The sequence below is a fragment of the Protomyctophum parallelum genome (genome assembly GCF_964188405.1).
Source record: "Protomyctophum parallelum genome assembly, chromosome: 6".
Lineage (NCBI taxonomy): Eukaryota > Metazoa > Chordata > Actinopteri > Myctophiformes > Myctophidae > Protomyctophum > Protomyctophum parallelum.
The window spans coordinates 49,329,966-49,344,057 of NC_139701.1; the positions used below are offsets into that span (position 1 = coordinate 49,329,966).

Below are 14,092 nucleotides of genomic sequence, written 5' to 3' on the forward strand. Positions count from 1 at the left end.
GCTGGAAGTACCCTCACTAAAAACGCCGGGACAACAACGCTCCACACGTCCCAAACTCTTCTCCCTTCTGGCTCCAAAACTGTGGAATGCACTTCCCATTGCAGTCAGAACTGCAGCATCACTCCCAATCTTCCGCCGTAGTCTGAAAACCCACCTTTTCAGACTCCATCATGGCCCATAGCACTTACCCTACCCCCTTAGATAGCATTTCTGTAGACTTAGATAGCATCTGATACAGACTTATAGCATGTTATGTAGACAGCACTATAATTGCATTGAGTATAGTCATAGCACGCCATAGTACATATGTATAGCATAGTAGTATATATATATTTATAGTTTATATGTATAGTCTCATAATATAGATATTCCACTGTTACTTTCTTAGCTTACGCATGTTTAGTTTTATGATAAATGCTTTTTGTGATGTATTCCCATGCTTTTTGTTCTTGCTTAATGTAAGTCGCTCTGGATTAAGAGCGTCTGCTAAATGCCTAAATTGTAAATTGTAAATTGTCGACTAAAACTAAGACGAAAAATGTTCGTCGACTACCTGTTTTCACTGACAAAAACAAATGGAAACTAAATGAAAACTAAGCTACGATGACTAAAACTAAGACTAAATATACTGACAATTTCATTGACAAATAAAAACTAGACTAAAATGTTAGGAAGGGACTAGTGGACAACTGGACAAGAGATCCAGTATAAGTAATTTTACACTTACACTGGTTGCATGCTGAAAATAGCTGATCTACAAGCTCACCCGCCAAAATACATTTTAGTCGACTAAATCAACTGTAGATTTAGTCGACTATCTTATGACATTTAGTCGACTAAAACTAGACTAACACTAAGACATTCCAGGTGACTAAAACTAAATGAAGTTTCAGTCCAAAGACTATGACTAAACTAAAATAGAAATTTGCTGCCAAAAACAACACTGGTGCGTGTGTGTGTGTGTGTGTGTGCGTGCTCTTACTTCTTCAGGTGTTTCTGCTCCTGTAGTTTCCTCCTCCTGTCCACTAGGAGGCGAGCTCTCTTGGCCGCGGACTCTTCCCTCTGCCGTCTCCTGAGCTCCAGCTCCGTGTCACTGAGCTGCTTCCTCTTCCTGGACGGGACCCCCAGGGGCCCCGACAGACACGCCCCCTATGAGGACCACCCAAAAGACTCAATGTCTGACAGACACGCCCCCTACGGGGACCACCCAAAAGACTCAATGTCTGACAGACACGCCCCCTACGGGGACCACCCAAAAGACTCAATGTCTGACAGACACGCCCCCTATGAGGACCACCCAAAAGACTCAATGTCTGACAGACACGCGCCCTATGGGGACCACCCAAAAGACTCAATGTCTGACAGACACGCCCCCTATGAGGACCACCCAAAAGACTCAATGTCTGACAGACACGCCCCCTATGAGGACCACCCAAAAGACTCAATGTCTGACAGACACGCCCCCTATGAGGACCACCCAAAAGACTCAATGTCTGACAGACACGCCCCCTATGAGGACCACCCAAAAGACTCAATGTCTGACAGACACGCCCCCTATGAGGACCACCCAAAAGACTCAATGTCTGACAGACACGCCCCCTATGGGGACCACCCAAAAGACTCAATGTCTGACAGACACGCCCCCTATGAGGACCACCCAAAAGACTCAATGTCTGACAGACACGCCCCCTATGAGGACCACCCAAAAGACTCAATGTCTGACAGACACACCCCCTATGAGGACCACCCAAACACCTCAATGTCTGACAGACACGCGCCCTACGAGGACCACCCAAAAGACTCAATGTCTGACAGACACGCCCCCTATGGGGACCACCCAAACAGACACCCCCCACCCTATGGGGACCACCCAAACAGACACCCCCCACCCTATGGGGACCACCCAAACAAACTTAATGTCTCAATGGGTTCCGGCGAGCCGCCCCGCATCCGAAACGGTTGAGAAATTACAAAGTTACCGTGTGCCGGTCCCTCTACTGTACTGTACTGTCACTGTACTGTACTGTCACACCCAAAATCATCATATATACCATGGGTTTTCAACAGGTGGTCCGTGGACCACTGGTGGTCCGTGAAGGTGTTGCATGTGGTCGCTCACCGTGCATTTAGTAATGTAGGAAAGTGAAGATTCATATTGTAATTTATTGTATTGACCACAAGTTGAGAAACAATGCGGTAAATGATCTGGTGACAAATGATGACGCGTCGATGTTTTCAGTTTACTGGGAAGTCGGATGTCAAGAACGTCCACAGAAAAGTGAGTTAGAATCTCAAGGGAAACCGTACCGGATTGCCTGGTTGAGTCACCATTATAAGGAAATGTGCCCATAATGAATCGTGTGTCTGCTTATTCATAGAATAAGTTACAATGCACAGCAACATGAGTTTAATATGGAAGGTTAATTTATTTCCCCCACACCACGACCATATCCCCCCTCCCAACACAACAATGGTCCCCAGTTTGATTCTCAGTCAGGGTGGTGGTCCCCAGGTTGATTCTATAGTCAGGGTGGTGGTCCCTAGGTTGATTCTATAGTCAGGGTGGTGGTCCCTAGGTTGATTCTATAGTCAGGGTGGTGGTCCCCAGGTTGATTCTCAGTCAGGGTGGTGGTCCCTAGGTTGATTCTATAGTCAGGGTGGTGGTCCCCAGGTTGATTCTCAGTCAGGGTGGTGGTCCCCAGGTTGATTCTCAGTCAGGGTGGTGGTCCCCAGGTTGATTCTATAGTCAGGGTGGTGGTCCCTAGGTTGATTCTCAGTCAGGGTGGTGGTCCCTAGGTTGATTCTCAGTCAGGGTGGTGGTCCCCAGGTTGATTCTATAGTCAGGGTGGTGGTCCCCAGGTTGATTCTCAGTCAGGGTGGTGGTCCCCAGGTTGATTCTCAGTCAGGGTGGTGGTCCCTAGGTTGATTCTCAGTCAGGGTGGTGGTCCCCAGGTTGATTCTCAGTCAGGGTGGTGGTCCCCAGGTTGATTCTCAGTCAGGGTGGTGGTCCCTAGGTTGATTCTCAGTCAGGGTGGTGGTCCCCAGGTTGATTCTCAGTCAGGGTGGTGGTCCCCAGGTTGATTCTCAGTCAGGGTGGTGGTCCCCAGGTTGATTCTCAGTCAGGGTGGTGGTCCCCAGGTTGATTCTATAGTCAGGGTGGTGGTCCCCAGGTTGATTCTCAGTCAGGGTGGTGGTCCCCAGGTTGATTCTATAGTCAGGGTGGTGGTCCCCAGGTTGATTCTATAGTCAGGGTGGTGGTCCCTAGGTTGATTCTCAGTCAGGGTGGTGGTCCCCAGGTTGATTCTATAGTCAGGGTGGTGGTCCCCAGGTTGATTCTCAGTCAGGGTGGTGGTCCCCAGGTTGATTCTCAGTCAGGGTGGTGGTCCCCAGGTTGATTCTATAGTCAGGGTGGTGGTCCCCAGGTTGATTCTCAGTCAGGGTGGTGGTCCCCAGGTTGATTCTCAGTCAGGGTGGTGGTCCCCAGGTTGATTCTATAGTCAGGGTGGTGGTCCCCAGGTTGATTCTCAGTCAGGGTGGTGGTCCCCAGGTTGATTCTATAGTCAGGGTGGTGGTCCCTAGGTTGATTCTCAGTCAGGGTGGTGGTCCCCAGGTTGATTCTCAGTCAGGGTGGTGGTCCCTAGGTTGATTCTATAGTCAGGGTGGTGGTCCCCAGGTTGATTCTCAGTCAGGGTGGTGTTCCCCAGGTTGATTCTCAGTCAGGGTGGTGTTCCCCAGGTTGATTCTCAGTCAGGGTGGTGGTCCCTAGGTTGATTCTCAGTCAGGGTGGTGGTCCCCAGGTTGATTCTCAGTCAGGGTGGTGGTCCCCAGGTTGATTCTCAGTCAGGGTGGTGGTCCCCAGGTTGATTCTATAGTCAGGGTGGTGGTCCCTAGGTTGATTCTATAGTCAGGGTGGTGGTCCCTAGGTTGATTCTATAGCCAGGGTGGTGGTGCCCAGGTTGATTATATAGTCAGGGTGGTGGTCCCTAGGTTGATTCTATAGTCAGGGTGGTGGTCCCTAGGTTGATTCTATAGTCAAGGTGGTGGTCCCTAGGTTGATTCTATAGTCAGGGTGGTGGTCCCCAGGTTGATTCTATAGTCAGGGTGGTGGTCCCCAGGTTGATTCTATAGTCAGGGTGGTGGTCCCTAGGTTGATTCTATAGTCAGGGTGGTGGTCCCCAGGTTGATTCTCAGTCAGGGTGGTGGTCCCCAGGTTGATTCTATAGTCAGGGTGGTGGTCCCCAGGTTGATTCTCAGTCAGGGTGGTGGTCCCCAGGTTGATTCTATAGTCAGGGTGGTGGTCCCTAGGTTGATTCTATAGTCAGGGTGGTGGTCCCCAGGTTGATTCTATAGTCAGGGTGGTGGTCCCCAGGTTGATTCTATAGTCAGGGTGGTGGTCCCTAGGTTGATTCTATAGTCAGGGTGGTGGTCCCTAGGTTGATTCTATAGTCAGGGTGGTGGTCCCCAGGTTGATTCTATAGTCAGGGTGGTGGTCCCTAGGTTGATTCTATAGTCAGGGTGGTGGTCCCTAGGTTGATTCTATAGTCAGGGTGGTGGTCCCCAGGTTGATTCTATAGTCAGGGTGGTGGTCCCCAGGTTGATTCTATAGTCAGGGTGGTGGTCCCTAGGTTGATTCTATAGTCAGGGTGGTGGTCCCCAGGTTCATAATGAGTTGAAAACCCCTGATATATACACAGTAAATATGTGCGTGCGTTAGGTTGCGCACAAGTGGTGAAAAACAACCATGCTGTTTTCGTACTCATACCCACCCACCCACCCACCCACCCAGCCAGGCAGGCAGGCAGGCACCCACCCACCCACATAACTCCGTAAGGGAATGGTTGCACCACTCAAAAATGAACATGGACATTCTGCAGATAATTACGGGCCGAAACTAGGGAAACGAGTTTGAAGTATTTGTTTTAAAAGGTAGACTTTATACTTAATGTGGTTGTATACAAAATCCCGACCAAAAGGCACACCTGTAATAATTCCTAAATGATGTAATCACATAGAGAGGTGTCACATTCCATCCTACCCCTCCGGTGTTGCGTCTCAGAGCGTCCCCCCGTCCCCCACATAGAGCGGTGTCACATTCCATCCTACCCCTCCGGTGGTGTTGCGTCTCAGAGCGTCCCCCCGTCCCCCACATAGAGCGGTGTCACATTCCATCCTACCCCTCTGGTGGTGTTGCGTCTCAGAGCGTCCCCCCGTCCCCCACATAGAGACGTGTCACATTCCATCCTACCCCTTCCGGTGGTGTTGCGTCTCAGAGCGTCCCCCCGTCCCCCACATAGAGACGTGTCACATTCCATCCTACCCCTCCGGTGGTGTTGCGTCTCAGAGCGTCCCCCCGTCCCCCACATAGAGACGTGTCACATTCCATCCTACCCCTCCGGTGTTGCGTCTCAGAGCGTCCCCCGTCCCCCACATAGAGACGTGTCACATTCCATCCTACCCCTCCGGTGTTGCGTCTCAGAGCGCGTCCTTCCCCCTCTGCATCCTCCAGCTCCGCTAGCTGCTCCTCCAGCAGGTGTTCAAAGTGCCGCTGGTCCCCCGTGCTGGGGTCCCTGGAGTAGTCTCTGCCCTCAAAGTAGTACATGTGGTCTGTGGGGGACACGATTCATCGATTGATTGATTGATAATCTTATTAGACAATAAAATGACAACTGTACAGGGTACCGTCAAGCACAGCGTTGGTCCAAAAGGACAAAAGACCTTGCGGTCTTGTTTCCATTCGGGTTCCACTGGGATGATGACACTAGCTTCCACTTATTTTAACCCATTTAGAATTTATTTTACCATTTATTTATTTATTAACGCATCCCTCACCAACCTTAATCTGGTCGTTTTAACGCACCTCCTCACCAACCTTAATCCGGTCGTTTTAACGCACCCCTCACCAACCTTAATCTGGTCGTTTTAACGCACCCCTCACCAACCTTAATCCGGTCGTTTTAAAGCACCCCTCACCAACCTTAATCCGGTCGTTTTAACGCACCCCTCACCAACCTTAATCCGGTCGTTTTAACGCACCCCTCACCAACCTTAATCCGGTCGTTTTAACGCACCCCTCACCAACCTTAATCCGGTTGTTTTAACGCACCCTTCACCAACCTTAATCTGGTCGTTTTAACGCACCCCTCACCAACCTTAATCCGGTCGTTTTAACGCATCCCTCACCAACCTTAATCTGGTCGTTTTAACGCACCCCTCACCAACCTTAATCTGGTCGTTTTAACGCACCTCCTCACCAACCTTAATCCGGTCGTTTTAACGCACCTCCTCACCAACCTTAATCCGGTCGTTTTAAAGCACCCCTCACCAACTTTAATCCGGTCGTTTTAACGCACACATCACCAACCTTAATCCGGTCGTTTTAACGCACCCCTCACCAACCTTAATCCGGTCGTTTTAAAGCACCCCTCACCAACCTTAATCCGGTCGTTTTAAAGCACCCCTCACCAACCTTAATCCGGTCGTTTTAACGGACCCCTCACCAACCTTAATCCGGTCGTTTTAACGCACACCTCACCAACCTTAATCTGGTCGTTTTAACGCATCCCTCACCAACCTTAATCCGGTCATTTTAACGGACCCCTCACCAACCTTAATCCGGTCATTTTAACGGACCCCTCACCAACCTTAATCCGGACTTTTTAACGCACCCCTCACCAACCTTAATCCGGTCATTTTAACGGACCCCTCACCAACCTTAATCCGGTCGTTTTAACGCATCCGTCACCAACCTTAATCCGGTCATTTTAACGGACCCCTCACCAACCTTAATCTGGTCGTTTTAACACATCCCTCACCAACCTTAATCCGGTCGTTTTAACGGACCCCTCACCAACCTTAATCCGGTCGTTTTAACGCATCCCTCACCAACCTTAATCCGGTCATTTTAACGGACCCCTCACCAACCTTAATCCGGTCGTTTTAACGCATCCCTCACCAACCTTAATCCGGTCGTTTTAACGCACCCCTCACCAACCTTAATCCGGTCGTTTTAACGCACCCCTCACCAACCTTAATCCGGTCGTTTTAAAGCACCCCTCACCAACCTTAATCCGGTCGTTTTAAAGCACCCCTCACCAACCTTAATCCGGTCGTTTTAACGCACCCCTCACCGACCTTAATCCGGTCGTTTTAACGCACCCCTCACCAACCTTAATCTGGTCGTTTTAACGGACCCCTCCCCAACCTTAATCCGGTCGTTTTAACGGAACCCTCACCAACCTTAATCCGGACTTTTTAACGCACCCCTCACCAACCTTAATCCGGTCATTTTAACGGACCCCTCACCAACCTTAATCCGGTCTTTTTAACGGACCCCTCACCAACCTTAATCTGGTCGTTTTAACACACCCCTCACCGACCTTAATCCGGTCATTTTAACGGACCCCTCACCAACCTTAATCTGGTCGTTTTAACACACCCCTCACCGACCTTAATCCGGTCGTTTTAACGCACCCCTCACCAACCTTAATCCGGTCGTTTTAACGCATCCCTCAACAACCTTAATCCGGTCGTTTTAACGGACCCCTCACCAACCTTAATCTGGTCGTTTTAACGCATCCCTCACCAACCTTAATCCGGTCGTTTTAACGCATCCCTCACCAACCTTAATCCGGTCGTTTTAACGCATCCCTCACCAACCTTAATCCGGTCGTTTTAACATATCCCTCACCGACCTTAATCCGGTAGTTTTAACGCACCCCTCACCAACCTTAATCCGGTCGGACCAATGCTATGTCGAACCAAAGTCTGCCTCTCCACGGGGAGAACATGCAAACTCCACACAGAAACGTACTGTGTGTGTTGGATCCGGAGGCCTCCTCCTCCTGCTCCTCTGCGTCAGGAGGCCCCTCCTCTTCATCCTCCTCCTCCTCTTCCTCCAGCCACTGGCCGTCAGCTGACCGTCCCAGTATCCTGGTCAGGTCCACCTCCTGGACGGAGCTCTCCTCTGACGACAGCAGCTTGTCCACCCCGAACTTCAGGATCTCACTTAACTGGACGGGTGTGTGTGTGTGTGTGTGTGTGTGTGTGTGTGTGTGTGAGGGGGGGGGGGGGGGGGGGGATATCGAAATTCAGAATACAGTTATTGCACGCCAGGTAGTAGAAACAGAAGCATGTGGACATTTGGCAGCATTTGGACAGCAATGCTTGTGTGCCGCTCAGCAACAAACAGCTTATCGTCGCATTGTGACGTTTTGTTAGCTTGTAGATCAGCTATGCCATCTACGTTGCTATAGGAGATTAACCGGAAGTGGTCCGTCCGTCAGTGAAAATGTTCCCCATGGTTGACTTCAATGATAGAGCGTATGCGCATGCATTAAGTGAATGGCAGATCGAGTGGCAAAGTGAGTGACAAAGTGACTAACTGACCTGCAGTCCACCGCCGGTCGCCTGGGCCTGGTCCAGCAGGGAGAAGACTAACTGACCTGTAGTCCACCTGGTCTAGTAGAGAGGAGACTAACTGACCTGTAGTCCACCTGGTCTAGTAGAGAGGAGACTAACTGACCTGTAGTCCACCTGGTCTAGTAGAGAGAAGACTAACTGACCTGCAGTCCACCTGGTCTAGTAGAGAGAGAGGAGACTAACTGACCTGCAGTCCACCTGGTCTAGTAGAGAGGAGACTAACTGACCTGTAGTCCACCTGGTCTAGTAGAGAGGAGACTAACTGACCTGTAGTCCACCTGGTCTAGTAGAGAGGAGACTAACTGACCTGCAGTCCACCTGGTCTAGTAGAGAGAGAGGAGACTAACTGACCTGTAGTCCACCTGGTCTAGTAGAGAGGAGACTAACTGACCTGTAGTCCACCTGGTCTAGTAGGGAGGAGACTAACTGACCTGTAGTCCACCTGGTCTAGTAGAGAGGAGACTAACTGACCTGTAGTCCACCTGGTCTAGTAGAGAGGAGAATAACTGACCTGTAGTCCACCTGGTCTAGTAGGGAGGAGACTAACTGACCTGCAGTCCACCTGGTCTAGTAGAGAGGAGACTAACTGACCTGCAGTCCACCTGGTCTAGTAGAGAGGAGACTAACTGACCTGTAGTCCACCTGGTCTAGTAGAGAGGAGACTAACTGACCTGCAGTCCACCTGGTCTAGTAGAGAGGAGACTAACTGACCTGCAGTCCACCTGGTCTAGTAGAGAGGAGACTAACTGACCTGTAGTCCACCTGGTCTAGTAGAGAGGAGACTAACTGACCTGCAGTCCACCTGGTCTAGTAGAGAGGAGACTAACTGACCTGTAGTCCACCTGGTCTAGTAGAGAGAAGAATAACTGACCTGCAGTCCACCTGGTCTAGTAGAGAGGAGACTAACTGACCTGTAGTCCACCTGGTCTAGTAGAGAGGAGACTAACTGACCTGCAGTCCACCTGGTCTAGTAGAGAGGAGACTAACTGACCTGCAGTCCACCGGGGTCCGCCTGGGCCTGGTCCAGCAGGGAGAATCGTCCTTCCTGGATGACGGTGTTGGTGAGGCGGAGCTTGGAGGCGGCGCGGCTGTAGACTATCTCCTCCACCGTGTCTCTGCCCAGCAGGCGGATCACTTTCACCGCCCTGTGACACGAGACGAGGGAGAGAAAAAAACATGCAGAAATGGGGGGGGGGGATCAATTCATCGATTATTAACCGGGAGAGCAGTCGATTAATCGATTTGGCCTGATGAGTTTTTGACATCCCTACTAGTTACTGCAAGCTTCCGCATTGGTGCTTCGCTAGTCTCGTGTAGCCAGACAACTATTTTTCCCGCGTGCGTCACATAGGGCTGCAACGATTCATCGATTAATCGTAATCGAATCGGTTATTCAATTAGTTGTCAACTAATTTAGTCATCGATTAATCGAATCGGCAACTAATCGCTTGAGTTTTTTGCAATTTATCATAGGTTATTTCCCACTTAACCATAGTTTTTCCAGTGTTAAAGGTATATTCAGTGATTTCACTTAATTCAAATATCACTTATTTTTTTGTTTTGTTGTGATAATCCTCCCTACTATAGAGTGTGCTGGCCATATAAGGAGTTCCTCCCTGTCCCCAGTTAACCCCTGGGGGTCAAAAAACCTTAGGTTTCGTTTTTGACTCTCTATCCTGATTGGACGAAAGGCTGGGTCCCACAGCCAAAAACGAAACCTAAGGTTTTTTGAGTGAAATCACTGAATATACCTTTAAGTGTAACTAAATTAACCTATTTGAGTTCAGACTGACACATGTGTAGCTATTCTTTAATCAAATGTATGATAGATAGATTTGTTTATTTTTGTGTCATGCCCACATGGACTTATAGGACACACCATATCATTGCTTCAATATTGCATTGTGTACAAGAAACAGGTTTGTTTTGTTGTTATTCGTTTTGTACACAAACAAAACATTCTGCCTTATTTCCCACGCTTTGCATAAAAAGTCTGCTAAAGCAAAAATACCTTTCCTAAAACAAAATTCCAGTTTTTCATAGTCCTCCAACCAGAAAAAGTTATATACTTATACTTCATATAATGGGCAGTAATACAAAAAATGAATTTCATTTTCAATTTCTTTCAAATCACACACTAGACAGACTCTGTCCTCCTCAGGAGTACCAATGAATCTACCCGTTTTCTAAAGCTAATAAGTAAGGTCCCAGAATGCAGCTGTATGCAGTCTAAAGACACCATGAGTTGCTTTAATTCATTTTAATTTAGTTTGTCTTTTATTTGAATAGCAGCCTAATCAGCAGCTAATCAAATGCATTTTTGAATGAATTATATATTTTTTTAGTTAGAACATGTCTAAAATAACCTACAATATATTTTTAAAGGTGATAGCAAAAGAAGTGTCATAATCCGATGAATCGATTAAAATCGTTTAAATAATCGGCAGATGAATCGATTATGAAAATAATCAATGGAATTGGAGAGAAATGACTGCAGACTCTCAGGGTGCCATTTTGAAGATCCGTTTTACAATGGGGTAATACATAAATTGCCCTCGCTCTGCGCACAATGGTATTATGAAAGGCATATCGGCCCGTGTTGAACGCACTCGGCCCGTGTTGAACGCACACACATATGGCATACGGCGTTCCTGAATATTTTAGCATTGTGGGAGTGTCCATATGTTAATTATTTTCGCTTTGCGCAATTTGCTATTAAGCCCCTTGACCTAAAAACACTAAAAAAGCGCATAACGATTAGACGTGGGTCTGACCACCTCATAAACGCAACAAGCACTGCCATGTCTGTTTATTATAAGCGGCTTCTTTTTCTGTAAAGTTGCTTGTAAATATTGGTAGTTGTACTATTTTGTGGTTGCTTTTCTTGTTTCTTTGGGCTTTTCTCCTAATGTTGTTTAAACCAGTGATCCTCACACAGCACATTCCCATGTCAAGGATCCCCAGATGAATGCATTTGCCCAACTAAGGACGGCTAATCCAAAAATGTAATAATTTTTTTCCAAGATTACTTTTGAAAATAGCAGATCTATACCAGCTCACAATGCATCACATTCATTCATTAAAACTATGAACTCTGACTGCAGGGGGATATATATAATGATCATTATAACAATGTGCAAGAACATATTTAAAAATAAGGAAGAACTTTATATTTGTGGACAATCAAAATATGTTTTTTTATTTTAATGTGGTGTCATTAAAATTAATCTGGATATGGCAGACTCACTATCTAGAAAATAAAAACATGGCACTTCATTTAAAATAGTTTGCAGACCCCTGTTATATGCGCTTATTGAAAGATGTTTGTATTTGGAGGCTGGTGGGGTCAGACCTACCCCTAACACCCTCAGAGTGTTTGACACAGAGACCAACCACTGGCTGGACACACCTTCTACACAGCTTCTACCAGAAGGACGCTTTTATCATTCAGCCTTTACCTACAATGGAGAACTGTACATATGTGGTGGTCGCATAGGTAACAAGTACTTAAAATGATCTGTGGAAATTCAGTCCAGAGACCTTCTCCTGGAAGGTTGAGCCCAAGGGGAAACGTCCACATATGTTGAATAGGATGTGCTGATGCATGATGGGAGATCGTATCGTCCTCTTTGGAGGAACCAAAACACCTGGTGACCTGTATGTCTTAGACTTCAGTCCGAGCCTCAAGACATTATGTAAGCTAGCAGTTATTCAGTACGGTCTGGAGCAGTCTGGACTACCACATAACATAAAGTGGGAACTGGCAGCCATGACTATAGCAAAGAGCTGCTGATTGAACAAGCAAACAAATAATACTATAAAATGAAGAATAAATAAAATAAAATAAATAACAGCGACACGTGGAGCCAATAAAAGAAGGAAATTAAAACAGCAAGCAGTACAAAGACAGGGTGCCTGATTACAGTGTAGGTTTTCCCTTTTCTTTTTTTGACTATGTCACTTCAGGGATACATTTCATGACCTTCCAGTAAACCAGGGGTTTTCAACTGATTTTGACCCAGGGACCACCACTGTGACTAAGAGCATCCTGGGGACCACCACTGTGACTAAGAGCAACCTGGGGACCACCACTGTGACTAAGAGCAACCTGGGGACCACCACTGTGACTAAGAGCAACCTGGGGACCACCACTGTGACTAAGAGCAACCTGGGGACCACCACTGTGACTAAGAGCAACCTGGGGACCACCACTGTGACTAAGAGCAACCTGGGGACCACCACTGTGACTAAGAGCAACCTGGGGACCACCACTATTGTGTCGGATGGAGCCGACCACCCGTCCCGCATCTCGCGGTACTGTCCCCAAATAGCACTACTGTCCCGCGTCCCGCAAATCAAAGATTAGGGGAAATGAATTGAGCATGTGGTACCATAATCACAATAATCTGATTCCATCATATTCGAGGCCTTTTGGAGAGAAATGACTGCAGACTCTCAGAGTGTCTGTATTCAGCTGTGATGCTCGTAGATCGTCTCTTTTCAGCAAGTGAAAAAACTGTCATTTTGACGGCATCAAGGCCGTAAAATACATTTTGTTCGACTAAATCAATTGTTTAGTCGACTAAAATAATATGATATTTAGTCGACTAAGACTAGACTAACACTAAAACCAGGTGACTAAAATGTGACTAAAACTAAGTGAAAACTATGCAAGAGACTAAGACTAAAACTAAAAAATGAATAATAATAATGCACAGTGCACTGCCAAACAGGCCTACATCTGGCTCTGGTCCAATCGGTTGTTGGGCTACATTTCATTGATTGTATGAAACACTTTGTGATTCATAAATTAATAACTTTTAAACTGAATATGAGCCAATGTCGATAATTCGGGGAAATCTTTTGGACTGGTGCAACCACTCCTATAGACACTAGACAGCTATGTGTGTCCCTGGGTCTGTCCCTGTGTCCCTGGGTCTGTCTGTCCGAGCACGAAAATAGCGTCATAGCGTTTGTTCACCACCAAGTTCTGATGCTTCTTTTGTACAGTTCTACTGAATGCGTGTGACGATGACGATGGCATTATTAGCCTGATGTCAGTGCTAAACATCTCCGATATGCCCATATATGGAGCTCTAGGTGAAAGCCTTCGTAGCAGCCACCCCCATGGAACCAAGACTCTCACTTCCATTCATAGAATCGGATCTGGGAGAGCTGCTCGTTGGTTATTTAGTCTCCACACATATCCGACTAGGACGTTGGGCTCTATGACATCTGACACGTTGGGCTCTATGACATCTGATACGTTGGGCTCTATGACATCTGATACGTTGGGCTCTATGACATCTGATACGTTGGGCTCTATGACATCTGACACGTTGGGCTCTATGACATCTGACACGTTGGGCTCTATGACATCTGACACGTTGGGCTCTATGACATCTGATACGTTGGGCTCTATGACATCTGACACGTTGGGCTCTATGACATCTGACACGTTGGGCTCTATGACATCTGACACGTTGGGCTCTATGACATCTGACACGTTGGGCTCTATGACATCTGACACGTTGGGCTCTATGACATCTGACACGTTGGGCTCTATGACATCTGACACGTTGGGCTCTATGACATCTGACACGTTGGGCTCTATGACATCTGACACGTTGGGCTCTATGACATCTGACACGTTGGGCTCTATGACATCTGACAC

At 47.5% G+C, this 14,092-nt stretch overlaps 1 protein-coding gene across 1 annotated transcript in view; it reads right to left on the reverse strand.

Annotated features, from left to right (window-relative positions):
* chd1l (chromodomain helicase DNA binding protein 1-like) overlaps window positions 1-14,092 on the reverse strand; it is a gene marked incomplete at both ends in the record, with an annotated part of 50,446 nt that overhangs the window by 14,304 nt on the left and 22,050 nt on the right. Inside the window, 4 exons of the mRNA XM_083768023.1 lie at window positions 983-1,149; window positions 5,456-5,604; window positions 7,811-8,009; window positions 9,410-9,563. Coding sequence (XP_083624149.1) covers window positions 983-1,149; window positions 5,456-5,604; window positions 7,811-8,009; window positions 9,410-9,563 — 669 coding nt within the window. The remainder of the gene's footprint in view (window positions 1-982; window positions 1,150-5,455; window positions 5,605-7,810; window positions 8,010-9,409; window positions 9,564-14,092) is intronic.